This window comes from Melanerpes formicivorus, unplaced genomic scaffold, assembly GCF_026170545.1.
Source record: "Melanerpes formicivorus ecotype bairdi unplaced genomic scaffold, bMelFor1.0.p_v2 SCAF_219, whole genome shotgun sequence".
NCBI lineage: Eukaryota > Metazoa > Chordata > Aves > Piciformes > Picidae > Melanerpes > Melanerpes formicivorus.
In genome coordinates, this window is record NW_027142571.1 from 73,617 (window position 1) to 91,921 (window position 18,305).

An 18,305-nucleotide genomic window follows, 5' to 3' on the forward strand; every position below is an offset into this window, starting at 1 on the left:
AAAGACAACGGGAGAGTAACTGGCTACTAGCAGAGGTTTAATTTTTTCCTTTGTAGATTATGAATTGCTTGGGACAGGATCTGTGGCTTCTCCATCTTGTAAGCACAGAGCATCCCTTTCAATACTTGAGCTTCTTTTTTAATATTTAAACAGCTTAAATATAAGGAAGGGTATTCTCCTCCCTCCCCCTTGAAAACAGATGTAGTTCTAGTCCCCCCCTCCTCCCCCTGCTGTAATTTAAAATGCTACAATATTCATTACTGCTTTTGAATATTTTTAAATCCTCATCAGCATGAACCTTGGCACTTGGGGGTTGATTTTTCCCTCCCTCCCAGAAAAGCCACCTCCCAGCTTTGTTTGGTATCTCTCTTGACCCTCGCTAATGGTTTTCTCTTTGGAGGGGCGTGCCATGCTTTTCTCCTTAAAATTCCTGCACTGAAAGACTGCACCGCACCACACTCTACAAAACGTGCTGATGGCACAAATTACAAGCCCCCAGCCGAACACTCCAGCCCCCACCATTCGGGCAGATTTATGTGGGCTCTTGCCGACGTTATTACAAGTCAGAGTTTATTGGGAAATTGTTACATTATGCGGAGTGTCTAACAAATTGCTTATGCTGCTATAATTGGATTACAACAGCCGCTTGCTCCCACCGGTAAGATTAGGCAAGTAGGACTCCTGCCGATCTCTGAGCGTTAGCAGTAATTTTATTTGCCTTGCCTCTCTCTTTCCTAACAACATGCCTCTTTCCCTGCCAGCTGTCTGCTGAAAAGGCACAGGCTTGTTCCTTGGCCCTAACAATGCAATTACAGCCCTGCAGATCGCACTGTTTGTGCATTAAGTACAGAGCCAAAACGAGGCGAATTGATCGTTTGACTTTTGGAGGAGCCATGTGATCTCTGCGTGCGGGTGATCCGGCATGCATCAGTGGGCAGTGCTGCAGTACACGATGACGATGAACTCGCTCCACGCTATTTCCCTCCCCCTGCAAAGACGCTGGAGCCCACCCCATGTTAACCCCCATCAGTCTACAAAACCAGGCTCATTTTCAGCAGCTTTCTTGCAAGGCTAAATGCAAAACTCGCTTTGCCTTCTGAAACGTGGACACTTGGCCTCACCAGTGGCTTTCCTGCAGTGGGCTACACTATGGAATGATTCCAGTGTTTCACACCACAAGCTTCTCCCTCTCTGGAGATATTCAAAACCCGTCTGGATGCGTTCCTGTGTGCTCTGGTGTAGGTGATCCTGCTCTGGCAGGGCAGTTGGACTAAATGCTCTTTCAAGGTCCCTTCCGGCCCCTAACATTCTGTGAAGATTCTTCAGTGTAAGAATTGGACCCATTTTTAAAACTACTTTTTCAGTTCTTGCATTTGCAAGATACTGAAAACGTATCTAGTTAATAGTTCATGGTATTTGCATTCTCCACCATCTGAGGGTGCTGCCATGGCAGGTGACTACTGAAGAAGCAATGCTTCTCTTTGTGTTTGCCACCATTTACCACTAAAGCCACCAGTGATTTGGATTCCAAGCTGTATCACACAGCACAAAGATCCCAGAGTACTTTGTAAGCGCATGTCTGCTGTTTCATAATTCTTATCCTGATGAACATTCCTTACAAGCTTAATGTGACAGGACTTGAATGAAAACCTCAAGGCTGTAACTCTTTATTCAGTGATTATCAATCACCAAACCAGCAAACACTTGGGGTGGAAATACACAGCCTGTGAAACTACACAGAATATAGGTGCAGGGGAGATCTAAGGATCCCAGGTCAAGCTGTAAACTTTAAAAGATTTCTATGACACCATAACTTTGTGCATACTGAGGGGATTCCAGGATGATTACATTTAGAAGGGACTTTAGGAGTTCTCCAGCACAAACTCCTGCTCAAAGCAGGATGCTTTAGCTCAAGGCTTCATCTAGATTGGTCTTGAAAACCTGCAAGGATGGACGCTGCAGAGCCTGCAAAAGCAACCTGGTCTGGCAGGTTGTTACTGCCATGGAAAAGTTTGCTCTTACAACCAGTCTAACCTGAGAAGGCATTTCAAAGATCTATATAGGAGCCCTTACAGTATTTATTGAACTCAGCTTCACAGGTAATTTTCTTCCTTAATATTCCAAAGCCAGGGCTCCAAAAATTAGAAATGTCTCCATCCAGTTGATGACATTTTGGAAACAATTCTTCGTCTCAAGATTCTGCATTATCACCTGACTGACCCTCCCTACTGCAGAGCTTTGAAAACTGATCTCCAGAACACACTTAGAGACACACACCCCCCCAGCTATAAAGCACTGCTTCAAAGTCTCCTTTGCATTTAAAAAAATGCCAAGTGTAATTCTTTTTTAATCTGTGGCTTCACTGACACACCAAGTCATTTTGGGTGGCAAGAGGAGCAGAAATGACAATCACTCCACAGCATTGGCATAAGCGAAGCCTAAAGAAGCCTGTTTACATGTAGTTTAACACTCAAAAGAAACTGAGCAGCTGAAATGCCTTATAAATAGCTCAGACCCAGAGGAAGTGCAAACGTCTGCATTGTGAATTGTAGATCTTAATTACAGACAATGGCTGGTACAGCAAGTAGCATGGAGAAGGGAAAAAAAAACAAAAAGTGAAACAGTTGCACTGTTCATGGTTGGCAATAATTCTTCAGGAAAATATTTACTATCAATCAGTTATGAGAAAAGGGACTCTGCGCTCATAAAACAGCACGTTGCTTCTCATACCAGGACCATTTTGCTTCAGCATAATCTGAATTTAAACAGCTTGTTTCCTGCGGATATAATTTTGGAAATAAATAAAACAAGTCTATCAAAATCCAGAGAATGTGTATGGTGGGGTGGGGTGAGCAAGAATAGCACATTTCTTTCTCAGTCATTTGTGAAGAGGTTATTAGACCGAAGGGAAGCTAAAGCGTAAAGATTGTCTTGACCTAAATATATATGTATCTGTGTAAAAATACACTATGAGAAACTTGCAATTAAGGTAAAAGTAGACATATTAGTGAGAAAGGAAGATCACTGTCAGGTCAAAGCTTTTAGATAAAGCTCCAATGATGTATTCTGCTTGTGCTGTCTAAATACTCAGAATTCACTGTTCCAAAGCCCTTTTTGAACAGTAAGTAATCCCAGGAATGACCCTGCAATACCCACCATTAGCAAACCCCTCTCCTCACAGAGAGTGCTTACAACAGAAGGGTAAAATGACATGCTTAAATCTCTATTAGACAGTGGGTGAGGCAGTGTTTATGCAGTTTGCAATGGCCTTAAAAACTGCTGTCACAGAGAGAGGTATATCCAAGCCAGAAAAGGGGGCACTGCTGCTGAGGGCTCTGGAGCTGAAAGCATGGCTGCTGACAGCCTTTCTGTATCATCACACAGACGTTTAATACCAAAAATAAAGGTATGAAGGAACGTACTTTTTCATTAAAATACCAGGAGGACTATCAGGGAACTGAATGTAGCTAGTCAAATAATGTATGTTCATAATTAAATTGCTCTAATTTCAACCTCAAAGACTGAAAAGGCTTCAGAAACCCTGGAAAACTATGCATTATCTGAAGATATACCAATGCCATGGTATACCACAGCAGAACCCTGAGCTGGTTGTGCTGTTCACATAAAGTAAATGCAGGGACACTCTCAGGAAAGAGAAGCCATCAATCTGTGATATAAAGGGACTTAAGAGTACAAGAGGGACACTCTTCAGATCAATTTGTCCTACTGCCAACTGGAACATCCAGCTTGGAACCCTAAATGTTTCTTTATTAAACAGCACATTGGTTTCTCCTTTCAATTCAGGTAAAAATTCTGAGCTCAATGTTCTTATTGTGGAGACTATTTTTACCCTAAAAATTTGGAAGTGGTGATGCAGAAAGAACTGACAAAGGAAGGTAGATTTCAATTACCAGCTACTTCCACCCCTCCTTGCTTTAGCTGAATCATCCTTGAATGCAAAACGTGTAGCTATGGCTAAATAATACTATGCATTTGTGAAAGAAAATTTCACAAAGTGTACTTGAATTGTCAAGCCCTGTTCTGTTTTCAGAACTGAGCAGAACATAGATCTGTCCCCCTGTACACTACCAGCAGCCTGCAGAGCAGGCAGAACATCACCCATATGCTTAAGCAGGACTTTTCAACCAATGGTGAAAAAACCATGATATAGTTAATCACATTTCTACAAGGAGAGTATTATTCACTTCCTTTTTGAAAGGTGAGCATGAAAAGCCATCGTGGTCACAGAATAACATCACAGTGCTAAAAACAAAGGGTATAAATTAACATGCACATTAAAGAGTATGATTAACGGCAGTCAGAGATTGCCTTGAAGACACAACATGCTTAAAAGAATCTAAGAAGTCCCTTATTTAGCCAGGGCCTTAAAAAGCAGGACCAGTTATTACATGTGGGTAGCAAGAAGTGGCCTGAAACAGCAGCCTGTTTTTCCAAGGGTGGTGTGCACGACTATTTTGTCTCCTCCGATTTCACTCAAATGAAGATAGAAGCACAGAACTCTTCCAGCTGCTCATGAGTTCAGAACTAAGTAGAGACCTGGGGATGCTCTATGTCATTTAGAAGGTGTCTTTGTGCTGTCTCTGGCAGGTACGTCATAGGGTGCTTACCTCTAGAACATGTATGGAAAGAGTTCAATGAGCAAAATGAAACTAAGAACGCTTCTTTATATAGCAGATACAAACTGTAACTGACTGTAGGAGTTAATAAAGCAGTAAAGATCTAATGAATGCAAGAAATGGGTACTGATTGTAGAACTCTGTGAAATCAGCTGTACACCAGTATCTTGCTGGGAAAGAAAAGAGCACTTTGAGACACAAGGGTATTTCCATAACCCAAGGAAAAGCAAAATCTAATGGGATCCAAACAAACAGCAAAACTCAAACTTAATTCAGTTCACATTCTGAAAAGGTGAAGAGGCAAGACCTCTGTGTGGAAACAGGAATACACATAAACCACCCCAGCAAAGACTCAGCCAAGGAGACTGGAGAGACACCAGAGCATCCCTCACTGCACAGCAAATAAGAAGTGTGAAGGTCACCACAGAAAGTAAGTATGTGGTCCTGAGTGTAAAGCAGAAGAGAAACTTGTTTGCACACCCAGGCATATCACAAGAATCCTAGTGACATACCAGATGCCAGGGGACTTTATCTGTGCCTCTCTCTAATTGAGGCTGAAGCACACACCAACACCATTATCTGGCCTGAAGATACTGGCTTACAAAATATGGAACAAACAATAGGAACAGATGCTCATTTGGCCAGATTTCAATAAGCCTCATTAAAACCAAACACCCTGTCCTTGGAGCTCAGATTCATGCTACATTTCTACCTTATTTAAGCACCTAGCACAAATTCCTGAGAAAGCCTTCCACTTGTGGTTGCACATCAGTAGCACCATAAAACGAAATCCTCTCACAGAAGTTTCTTGGTTTCTAAAGAGATAAATAGGAGGAGTTTATATATATATGTGTGTGTGTGTGACTGTATGCACAATTAGAGACTGCATTTTTCTTTTAAAGACATGAAGTTAAATGTGCATCAGACTTGTTGATCACTCAAAAGCAATGGGCAAAATGACACCCATTAATATTTTGTTAACAGAAACACTCCTGAGGACAGAAGAAAACTGATGTAACAGATCACTGAATCATAGAATGGTCTGAATTGGAAAGACCCTAAGGATCATCTAGTTCCACCTCCTGCCATGGGCAGGGATATCTTCCATTAGATCAGACTGGTCAAAGCCCCATCCAGCTCAGTCTTGAACAACCCCAGAGATGGGCATCCACAACTTCTCTGGGCAGCTTGTTCCAGTATCTCACCATCTGCACAGTAACAAATTTCTTCCTAATATCTAACCTAAATCTCTTTCTGTTTAAAACCACTACCCTTTGTCCTATCACTATACTCCCTGATAGAGAGTCCTTCCTCATCTTTCCTGTAGGCTACCTTTAAGTACTGGAAGGTCATTTATAAGGTCTTCCTGAAGCCTTCTCTTCTTCAGGCTGAACAACCTCAACTCTCTCAGCCTGTTCTCACAGGCAAGGTGCTCCAGCATCCTGATTGTCTTTGTGGTTCTCTTCTGGACTCTCTTGAGCAGGTCCATGTTTTTCTTACACTGGGGCCTCAAGAACTGAACATAGATCACACATGCGACATAAGAGCACCACCATATATAGTTTTTAATTCAAGATCCCACCTCTTCACTCAAAACATGTGCACACTTGAAACAATTTCTGCTTCTCCTTATTTGCTTCTACCCAGCTATGCCCAAGTCCCATCAGTGGAATTTCAGACAACAAAGACCTGAAAAGATGGGCTAAGAACAATAGACAAAGACTCCTCAGAACATGACATTCTAGTTTTGTTTTGAAATGTCTAAATAAAACTAGATAATCCATAGGTTTGCAAAAGCCACTGAGTGCCTGGCTGCACAGGCAGTGTGACACTGTATAGAAAACCAGCCAGACAAGATTTCCTAAACAGACTCCCTTGACTACTCAAAAAGTCAGGGCTCTTACGCTGCTCTCTGTACTTGAAAATTCTGTTTATTACAAAGTTATTTTCCCTCCATTTTAGGAAGAATGCCAGTTGTTAGGTTGGTAAAATACATCTGAATGTCCTATATGGAAGCACTCATTCACAAAAGAGTTTGATGGATGGACAGTACTTCAGCCTGAAAAAAAGATATCTCAATATTGATGTGTGTGGCCTCAAGGGAAACAGCATTTCATTCTTTGAAGAAAGTTTAGAAACATCAGGCACACAATCAGTAAATGGTATTAATGCAGTCTTAATGGAGCACAATCTTCTTTTTTTTTGCAAGTAGATGCAAAATCAGAAATTATGTTTTCAGAAAAGCTATGGTTTCTTGCAGACTGACTGACTGGCACATATGACAAGTGTGACAGTGCTGACTGGGACACCCAGTCAGGGCTGATACCACAATGCTGAATCAGAAAAGGTAAATCATGATTTCCAAAGTAATCCCTCAGTGTAAAAAATACTACAATACTTTTAGAAGTGCTGCAGATAAAGAAACCTGCAGTTGTATTTTCCAGTATTCATTGTCTTGATGAAACACTTTAAAGTCCAAGCTGTAAGATGTATCAATCATGGAGGATAAAGCTTGCCATGTGCATGAGGCTAGGAGAAGACCACCAGCACCAGAACAAGAGGACACAGTCTCAAGCTGCTCCAGGGGAGGTTTAAGCTGAATGTTAGGAAGAAGTTCTTCACAGAAAGAGTGATTGGCCTTTGGAATGGGCTGCCCAGGGAGGTGGTGGAGTCACCATCACTGGAGGTGTTTAGGAAGAGACTGGATGGGGCACTTGGTGCCATGGTTTAGTTGATTAGATGGTGTTGGGTGATAGGTTGGACTTGATGATCTCAAAGGTCTTTTCCAACCTGGTCTGGTCTGGTCTGGTCTATTCTATTCTATTCATTCTGAACTCCTTAAATCCCATTTAAGCTCTTCAACCAGGGAACCTTAAACAGTTGTGCCAATTGCCTGTGCCATCACTGAGCCATCTGCATTGGGCTAACTGGATTTACGAATGCTTCAACAATTCTGGAATTTGAAAGAAAAGCTTTCTTAGAACCTATTTCATTTTGTTTCATATCTAGAAAAGCAAAGGAAAAGAGTAAAACAGCCAAGAAAGCTACACTAGAGGGACTGTGTCACCAGAAAAGTCCTCAGTTTTTTTCATATATGCATATATAATGTGTGTCTGTGTATATATATGCATGTATACATTTATTTATATGTGCTTTTCCACATATATGTGATAGCAGATTGTCCTACAGCAGACAGAGACACAATACTTAAAAACATGCACTTTTTCATCTCCAGGTGATGGTTCCAATTAATCCTCAGTAACATGGAAGTTAATCTTGCCATTCACACCTTAAGCCCTACCCACTCCTCCTATCATGAGGCCACTGAAAATGCAGTTTAAGGGGACTAGGATGTCACTTCATTTTAAAAAGACATCTCTTAAATTAGCTGTAGTTCTTACACATACTTTCTCCTTCATAAGATGCTTGGGTCAAACGAAATGCTATAAAGCCAATGGGGTTGAAAGGGTTTACTCTGGTTAGCTTGCTGTGAAGCTGCTTCGTGGCATCAGAAGGCTGCTGTGTGGTAACACATCGCAGTCAGAGCTGCTCTAGCACCTTGCCTAAAGAGCTGCTCCCACTTTGAATCATAAAGTGACTTCAGAAGCAGTGTGCAATACCAGTCATCTTAAGTTAAGAATGGAGGTGTTGGTATTAAATATTAGAACTTTGTACCAGGATGGGTATCTCCTCTCAGAAGTGCTTCTCCAGTGGAAGGTAACCTGGCATGCCATTACATATACCCACACTAAGCCACCTGCAAGCACCACAACAAACTTTTATGATGGCTAATTCCCTGACAGGAATCAAAAGTAATGGGACATCCAAATTTCACCAGTGAAGTCCCAGCAAAAATTTAGCTGGGAAATTATCTTAAAACTCAACATAAAAGCAGCCCCTGAAGGGACAAGGGACCTGTAACAACCATTCAAAGTATTTCAGAAAAAAAGAAAAGAAAAAGGAAAAAGGACTTCAAGAAGATCAAGGAGTAAATAACTGAAAGAGAAAACAGGCTTTCGAGCGGTCAGGTTTGTGGTGACAGAGGAGCCACAAAATGCCAGCTGGCTTTGGTAACAGATGGCTGCATGCACTGATCTGTCCTGCAAGCCCATTCTAAACTTTCCTTCTGTGGAAATACGAAGCTCGCACCAGGCTTAAATGCATCCTTTCTATACATATTACATCATGGTTCAAGAGTTTTCCATTCACAAACAGCCCTACATGTACACTGATTTACTCTAGTTATACTGAATTTTAAGACAAGAAGGGGGCTAATAGCACTTTTCCAATCACATCTACAATTCTCAAGGAATGGCTTTTCTCTGACAGGCTAACTTATTCCCTCTTTTTACCATTCTGACTGCCATATCTCCCTCCTCCCTTTCTCTTTAATACAGCATTTACTGCATTTTAATTGAAAGTTATATCTTTTTGCTCCTCCCTCCTGGTAGCTAAGAAAGTGAACCATGATACAAAGAGCTCTCACGCAGTATTTTTAGCATGTATCTGGATATTTATCATTTGAAGTTGCCACAGCTAGTAACATGGCAGGCATCGATCATCCCACTGGAAAAGCCTATTACTTGTATAGCAGAATGAACCCTTCAATCCTACATAGCTCAGGACTCAAACACTCCCAACAGAGAAAAACAGTAAGTCTGAAATCTCTGCACTGAAGGGCAGAAAAGCCTACCCCAAAATACTTGCCTTCTGTTTAAATATTTCTTTTTCTAACTGTAATTTTTAACAAGAACTTTTCTTTGATTAACAATGAACAATCTGCTAAACCCCCCTCCAAACCAAAGTCATTCTCTTACTTACTTTGGCCACACAATTTTCAGTCTTCATAGCAGTGCTTCCTAGACATACTGTTTCCTGGTTTAAGCACAGTCTGGCACAGCTGTTGTAGGTCTGCAGAAAGATTTAAATGGTTATGAATAGAAGAACACGATTTTCTTTCAGGCACCACATTTTTGGCACAGGAACCCACAACAACTCTACTACATTTCCTTTTTCCTAAGGTATAAACATTTCAAACCAAAATAAAGTAGTTCACAGCAACAGCCTATATTCAGGGCAGGCTCGTCTGCTTGCGAAGCTATGCACAATTTTATAGTTCTGAGATACAAAGAAAGAAAACTCTGGTTTTCTCCTCTTTTCCTTTGAAAAAGGCAACAATATCCGATCTCAGTTGTTCAGTCTTTTGCAAAATGCTACACAACTAAAGCAAGGTGGTTTCAACATTATCACAACATATGTGCAATGTTAATAAACATCCTGTGTCTTTAACAGGTAGAAGTACATGGGCCAGTATAAAGGTTGTAAATGGAAGGGAGCAAAGTGTGTACCACATCTCACTTGTTTAAATCTTCCCAAATTTGGAAGGCTTTCTCTTTTAGTAGAATCTGCCTTTTTCTCCCCCTTCCTTTTTTCTTTTTAAACCCAGGAGATCCTCCTGTGGGGCTGCAGACTTTGGAGTGTTTGCACAACACATTAGTCATAGTCTCCTCTATTTTTAAGGGTAATATATGAATAGTACTTATGTGCTTAAAATTATACCTTGGTTGAGTTGTCCATTTAAACTGAGATGCCTGAAGAGCTCAGGAGTTTCTAATGAAGGCTACCCCCAACACCACTTTCAACATATTTTTCATTACTACTTGATTAAGTTCATAAGCTCTAGTAGGAGGAGGACTACAGCAGCACACCTAAGAGCTCCAGTACTGGAAGAACACCCCAGTGCCTGTTGCCATTTACAGGAAACTGCTCTCAAGTGAAAGTGCCCAAAAGCTGGCACAAACTTGCTTTCCTGCAAGAGTAGTTAAGTGGACCACAGAGATGCTTCTACCTCAAATAGTTGTGCAGAGAAAACCCAAGAAGCATGTTGAAAGAGAATGAAATGAAACTTGCTACAAAGACATTTCCAAGAGTGCTAAGTAAAACATTCATGGTATTTGTAACATTGCCTTAAGGGAAGGACATACAAGGATTCACAGTGAACTGCCTGTGGGTTCTCTCCCTGTAATACTCACTGGCAATCTGTCAAGAGCCTTCTTTCAGGGCTTGCTACAGATTTCTATTTGTTTGATTTGAAACTAATTCAACCCCAAGCCTGCCACAGGTTACAAAACCTGTGGGCAACACTGGCACGCAAAGGGCTCCTAAACCTTTCCATCTGCTCTAAAGCTACGTCATCAAAGCCAGATTTCCTCAGCACCATGCACGAAAAAATTATCTCCCCTTTTTGTCTGGCAAGGGTCTGACTCTGCACAAGATGTAGTCAGCAGCAAGACATAAACCAGTAGGAGCACATTTTGCAAAGGATCTCTTCAGAGGCAGGAACGCAAAGAGATCAAAACTGGGCTATGCTGAGCAATAGGATTTAAGTCCACAAACCCAGTGCTCATAACAGTCTCCAGCTCAGGAGCACCGTAAGCACCAACTGACAGGAACTGAGCATTCACAGTTAGTTCATAACATTAGTTACCTAAGTTCTTATGATCCTCTCAATAAATACTCCTTCCTGCCCACCATAGGAAGATGGTATACTGGCTCATACTGGTCCAGCAAAGCACAGACACTCTTGGGCCAATTCAAGTAAATCACAGTCCTTCCCACCCTGCCTCCTTACAGAGCCCCTTTAAAGTTCACCATGAAAGAGAAACAAAAAGGAGTGCAGAAGCTCTATCTTCTCCATTGCTTTAGCAGTTCATGTTTTATTTCTCAGTGAGCTCTCTAAGCAGAAAACAACCAGTGACAGACAGGAATGCAGAATATCCTGACTCCAGTAGATCTCCTTACAAGTCGTAACACTGATATCTGCTCTGACTAGCAGCCAGCTAGCAATTTCTGACTCTGTATCAAGGAGGAAAAATTCAAAAATCCAAATACATGAATCCTTTAAAAGTGTCATGTGGATGAACAGAGTACATCTTTCAGCAGAAGAGGTTCAAACTGGGATTAGGCCACAAGCAAACAGAAGTCTGATGGACTCCACTTTAGCCTCTTGCAAATATTTGCCAACATCATAAAACCATCACTTTGGTATGCACAGAACTTTCTCCTCAGCAGAAAGATCAGAATGGCATAAAGTATTATAAATTGTGGCTTATATGGAGCAGCCCAACCGGTGGACAGAAAGTTGACACCGTCTGCTTCACACTGACATTCAGACAGCACCATGCAAACTCCGTTTTATAAGCATCATTTTAGTTAAATTCAATCAGATTCTGAAGGTGAAAAACCATGAAGTGTTAGTAAGATTCTTGTTCAGTATTTTAATGTGTAATTTAACCCATTTCTTGTAAATATGTGATTTCTTTCATTTTCAATTTAATTCCAGTAGCAGTATTTCAGCCCAATTTATCTGCTACATACTGCAAATTTTATGAGGAGCCCTGACTCGAAGAAAGCTACTACTGACTCCACTTTGCAGATTAAAAGCTCAGCCACATAAACATTTACTGAAAGCAATAAGGAAGCCTGTGGCTCCATGAACTGAACCATGAACTGAACTCAGATCATGTCAGTCTTTTTCTTCTCAAGACAGGTATGAACAAACCTTGGCAGCAAGCCAGCTTTTTAAAAGCCAGTGTTACCCTTTCACATTTACAAATGGGAAAAGAGCAGACAACCCAAACACACCATGTGAAATACTACATCAAAACCCTTAGAACTTTCTGAGAAGAAAGGAAGCTCACTATGACACTACCCAAAAGCTGTATGCATGTCAATGTAGATACAAATAATTATTACAATGTATTACTTAGGGTTTTGTTCCTTTGCTCCATGCACTGAACTTCCAGCATAACTCGTTCATCACATTGCACAATACCAAGGCTAGTGACACTTGATGAAACTAGTATAGGATAAAAGTGAAGCAGATAAAATGAAACACTTCTTCACACAGCAAGCAGTGAACTTCTGAAGCTTGCAGCCCTAGGACACAGTGGAGGGAAACAACCTCAGAAAGTGAAAAAAGGGATTAAATAAACTCTTGGGCAGCAAGTCCATAGAGTAATTGGCAGAGATATCCCCCAGAAATCCCCAGTGCAACAGTGGGAGATGATGCAGGAGTGGAATGGAGCAGAGAGAGCAGCCAGACCCATTTGTTCTCATTGAAAAGCACCAGCCACCGACAGTGCTGGAGTCAGCAGTGGATGAGCAGACTGGGTCTGACTGACCTGGGCATTCCCATTCTATCAATACCTCTCTGGTCTTTGACAACATGACAGCAACACTTCATTTCCCCCTTCACAACCTTTTCAAGCCACAAAGGAGAGAACATGCTTTTACTGTGAGAATCAACTTTTACACTGTAATTTTTTTACATAAAGGTCTATGTACATGCCAAATAACCAGACCAGTCTTTCAGCAGCTCTCTGTCTCTTCATGAAAGTAGTTGCAAAAAACAAACAAAACATATTAAAAGAAGTGCCCCTCACAATGCAGATTTGAGAACAAAACATGCAATAACCTTCAGTTCAATGGTCATTATGTCTGCAAAGTTACAAAGTCCTTTTGCTCTTATTTTCACAGTCTCTCAGATGAATTCATTATTAGTTTTGTGGAATGAAAAAAAAAAAAAAAGGTAAAGAAGATTCACATGCATCTTCTACAATAGGTTCCAAATTTTTTAAAGCAAAAATGCAGGGAAAAAAGTCTAGCTCTCCCTTCAAGTTCAGGGGGGAAACAGGTAATGTCACTCAGCTTAATAGGTCTCAGTGGAAATGTATTGATAAAGTTGCAAAGAAGCCACATCTGACTCAGGCAGTCAAGTCACAGAATCACAGAATCACCAAGGTTGGAAGAGACCTCAAAGATCATCAAGTCCAACCTTTCACCACAGACCTCATGGCTACACCATGGCACCAAGTGCCACGTCCAATCCCCTCTTGAACACCTCCAGGGAAGGTGACTCCACCACCTCCCTGGGCAGCACATTCCAATGGCTAACGACTCTCTCAAGCTGGAAGAATATATTGTGAAGGCAGGATTATATGGTTGCCTTCTAACATTTCTCTGTAGGCAGCAGTTATTGGCTGCTGTGAGACACAAGATTACTGCTGGACATGGAGATCTGACTTCATCTGATGGTGTATTTGTGCTTGTACACTAGCACTTCCTAGGGAGTGGATCTAACTGAAAGCAGAGTGAATACCATATGTAATAACAATAATGCAGAGCCCTACATTTCAGGTGAAATATTTGATGGTGTCTCACACTATGCTGCAACATCAGAACACCACCTTTCATTCATTCCAGTGCCTATGGGAACACTGACTAACCTGGAAGAAAACCAAGACCATCAAAATCAGACCCAAGCCTCAGAAAAGTAAGTTTCTCAAGCTCACCTTTAAAGCTTGACCCTTTTTCAAATCTTATCTAACTTGCACCATAACTGTTCACATTTCTCCTCACCCTTCATCAAGATAAGAGGTTACTTCACCAAGGAAAAATGGTCTGAAATGGTAGCCTGGTTCAACACCAGCAGCAGATAGCTCTGCGTTGGAGTGCTTTAATATGCTTTTACACCGCATATAAAGCATGCAAACAAAAACCAGTTTGTTGAAAGTACCTTCTCTGTGGAAGCTGGCTGTAATTCTGAACAAGTTTTCAATTTTCACACTGCTGCTAGGGTAAAACATTTTAAAGAGTTTAATTTTTACAGGGGCTTCAATGACATGAGATTATCTAACAAAGTAATGGCTAATCAATAGAGGGTTTAGTTGTCAGGTGAAACATATAACACACTAAAAGGGATTGATTGCAAGGCTCCTCCTTATTTACTGGGAGGTATACATTTAAAATGACACAAACTTGTTACCAAGCTGCATTCCTTTAACCTTGCAAAAGCCGTTTGAGAACAGTGTTAAGCAGCCCTATAGCAAAACAAGCTCTAAGGAAAAAAAAATCCCACCCTACAAATATATGGGAGCACCAAATCATGTCAGAAGCAGGGGAACCACAAAGCTGTATTCCCCCCCAGCCAAAGGCTTAAAATGCCCCAGAGATGCTAGACTATGGTTCACTAAAGATAGAGCTGTATCTGATCTCATTCTGTAAGTATCTTTGGTTACATTTTTCTTTTTAAAGAAAGCATGACCCTGCTCTTTGACACAAACACATAAGCATCTCTGCTCTTGTCTGTGTGACTTTAGATGAATATTGAACGCCAACCTGAAGCCTCAAACCCAAGGCAGAACTCTGTCTGTGTGTGTGTGCAGCTTTTCCACCAGCTGAAATCCATTTCCTTGGCCATTTATTCCGAGAATCCCCAGTCCCTGAACAAAACTCCACTTTTTAATAGAAGCTGCAACCCAGGAGTTCAATAAGATCCCCCCCCAATAGTTAATAATTACATGATTTATCAGAGAAAGATCACACTAATAAAAACACAGCAAAAAGACAAAACTCATACCCTCCCTTCAAGTCATTTTCAGGGAAAAGATTATTAAACTGTTCTTCTTGAACAAGGGCTTTTGTAGCTAAGCACAAATTGCCAAACAGTTAGTGGGGGAGAAAAAAAAAATGTTATTAGACTCAGAAGGATTCGAGCAGAAGTGGGAAGTTATATAAACAAATCACTCCGGCAGGTTTGAAAAGATCGCTTTCATCTCAGAGTCTTAGGAGACTTGCATTAATTACCCTTTAAAGGTCTTTCCCATGGACTATTTAAAACAAATGCAATTTATTTATTTATTTCAAATGAGGTGCTTCTTTGGAAAAAAAATAAATTAAGTAATCTCGACGAATTTAAAAACGTTTTTATAAACAGGTAATTAAAAAGCAGCCTGGAATTAAGTCAAGCTGTAAGACATTACCCAGGATTCGCTGCGATTAGCTTCTTAAGGTGAACTTTTTGTTACCCCTAGCCTGGCTTCGGGAAGGGTAACCTCCACGTAAAGTCCTAACACAAAATAAAGACTAACCAAACAAAAAAAAACAACCAAACAAACAAAAATTAGATCGTTTACAGGATTTTCCCTAAAGCACAGTTTGTCATATTGCAATTACACCTTGCCGACTGTGAAAGCCAGAGTCCTTAATATTGCCACTAGAGGGAAGACGTGTCTCAACACATGGCAATGGTAGTTGGGGAGTGGGTTTTCTTGAGCAATTACCATAACAAAGCTCCCTTGGCTGTGTGTACCTTCTAATTACTCAGTACAATTAAAATGACTTACCTAAAACAAACGGAGGGGGGGGAGGGGAGAGGGGATAAAAAAGGGCCCCTAAAACAAAAAACCTCAAGACAATACAAACAAAAAGCCTTACACCAATCTGCCTGTTATCTGAAATTACATTAAAGCTGGAGATCTTTTTTTTTTTCCTCATCCATCAATGCACAAGAGGGAAACAAACAAACCAAAAAAAAAGAGAGAGAGAGTATGCCACAATGCCCGAACACCATGGGGTTGTTCAGCAACGTAAAAGCATTAAAACAAACAAAAACAAAGCACAAGGAGAACTAGATCGCTTGTTAGAGGAAAAAAAGAAAGGGGGGGGGGGGGGAGGCAAAAGGAAATGTCGTGGTATTTAGCCATCTGGTAGCTGCTTGAGAACAAATTGTCCTCAAAAGAGCAGAAATACAGTATGTCTTCTCTCAGTTCACTGGCTCACGAATCACTTTTTTTTCTTCTTTTCCTTTCCCTCCCCCCTCTCTTTTATTCTGGGTTTTTTGTTGTTGTTGTTAATACAAGCATGGTAATGTTAGACTTCTGTGCTGCTGCATCTTTCACTTCCATCCTGTCCCACTGTGCAAAGACAATCATGGTCATCCCAATCAGATCAGCTTAGTCCCTTTTGGATGCGTTATTTGCAGTCTTCTGGGATACATATTGTTGGGCCCATTGTTCAAAACCCCTCAGGATTTCTTTTCCCTGACAGCTTACTTGCTGATTTTTAAACCCTTAAATCTTTCATTTTATAAGGCACGTCATTATGGGAAGATGGCAGCCAAGTGATTTTTCTTTCTATTGACAATTTGTGACATTTTTCCAGCAGCGTGCAAGGTGTTGAAAACCTGGCAGCTGTTACCTCCCGGGATGAAGCTCCTTTTTTATCCTCCCTTGACAGTTTAACTCAATGGGTCAGCACCTTTAAAGACTGCAAAGTACCACTGAAGTGGATGGAGGCTTGAATTACTGCTCCCTCCCTAATCAATGTAAACCCTCACTGCAGGTGAAACTCTTCATCTATAGAGGTGCATGGGGGAGGAAAATGTAAGGCCCTGAGCCAGATGGTTTTCATCTTGTTTTTTTAAAGAAGAAAGGAACAAGCTAACAAGGGGACAGCTACTTTGTTAGCTTCTTGGCCTCTCTCATGGCTTTGGATCCCCAGGGTTCCAGCCACACAAGAGAAAGAATACTGAAAAACATAAACACTTAAAGAAATATAACTCGGAGGCTGGCAACATGCTGCTTTCAAAGAGTTGAGAGCCCTGTTCAGTGCTTTATTTATCACTGCCCACGTTCTTCGGATGGTAAGTGGACATGGATACAAAGGGCAGGAGGGAAGCAGACAACACTTGCAATTTACTCAATTACAGAGGAATGCAGCAATGCGGCAGGGTGACAGATTCCTATTAGCACTAATGCTGAAAGAGCCCAGTGGCCTTTCTGCCACAAGGCAGCATTCCCATTGTAACCTAGACTCCAGCACAACCTGCCTTGGAAAGTTGTTGTTTTTTTTTAACATGCATTAAGTGTCACAGAGGAATGGAAACTTTGTTTGTTTTCTGAAAATAAAGAAAATAATCAGAAAAATCTTTAAAGACTAAGGATGTATTAAGGATATATCAACCAGCAACGCCTTACTAGCAAGCATTAACAGCATAAAACATGAGGTAACCAGGATAACTTTATAAACCAGCTACACTCTGCCTTGGCCAACTCTCCAACAAAAGGCATGTTTGAGCTGCAGCATCTTCCCTGGAGGGAGTGAGAAGGAGGAAGATGAAGGACCCTCACTCGCCCTCCACCATGTAGCTTTCCTCATCAGTGGTAAAGATGGCTTTAACTTTGCATGAAAGAAATATTTTTGGAGGAGATATATGCCTGGAAAGGAGCCCTGAGCAGCGAGATGAGGCTACCAGTTGGAAGTAAATGGTTGACAGTTACCACTTTCATCTTTCCTTTGCTCTACCTTCTTTAGCCACTTTCTGCTTCTTACAGTTTGCTTGAGTATTGGCTTTAAATTCTTATGATCAGACTGCCAATTTTAAGTGTGAAACCTGCCTAGAGCGTGTTGCAGGTGCTACATGTGATTTTACAGAATTGTTTCAACTCTGCAAGAGTGAACTGAGGCAATATTCTGAGTCAAAACAGTAACAGGGAAAATTCTTGAAAATGCTAAGGGGCCTGTTTGGATGGGGTAACAGACAGCAATTTTTTTTTTCCCCTGGACTTCCATCTGGAAGCTCCCAGAAAGCCAGCAGATTCCACTGTGAGGTTTGCAGGGGGTAGGGTGCAGCAGCCTTTGCTGCTGCCAGCATTTCCCCACAAGGCACCCTTCGCCCACAGACAAACCACAGCAGCAAAAGGCACTTCATTATTGCTGCACCGAAGAGAAGGGAGGGTTTTAAACAACCTGCATTGTGCCCATCTTCTTTAAAAACCAGCGGGGTAATCAAGTTCAGGGCAGCCCTGGACAGCTGCCCTGTGACCT

The 18,305-nt window shown here is 41.3% G+C and overlaps 1 protein-coding gene across 6 annotated transcripts in view; it reads right to left on the reverse strand.

The window, feature by feature from the left end:
• BTRC (beta-transducin repeat containing E3 ubiquitin protein ligase) overlaps window positions 1-18,305 on the reverse strand; it is a 131,314-nt gene that overhangs the window by 56,362 nt on the left and 56,647 nt on the right. For all 6 annotated transcript variants that reach the window (XM_068169727.1, XM_068169723.1, XM_068169726.1 and 3 more), the window contains one exon: window positions 9,459-9,548. In XM_068169727.1, the coding sequence (XP_068025828.1) occupies window positions 9,459-9,548 (90 nt within the window). The remainder of the gene's footprint in view (window positions 1-9,458; window positions 9,549-18,305) is intronic.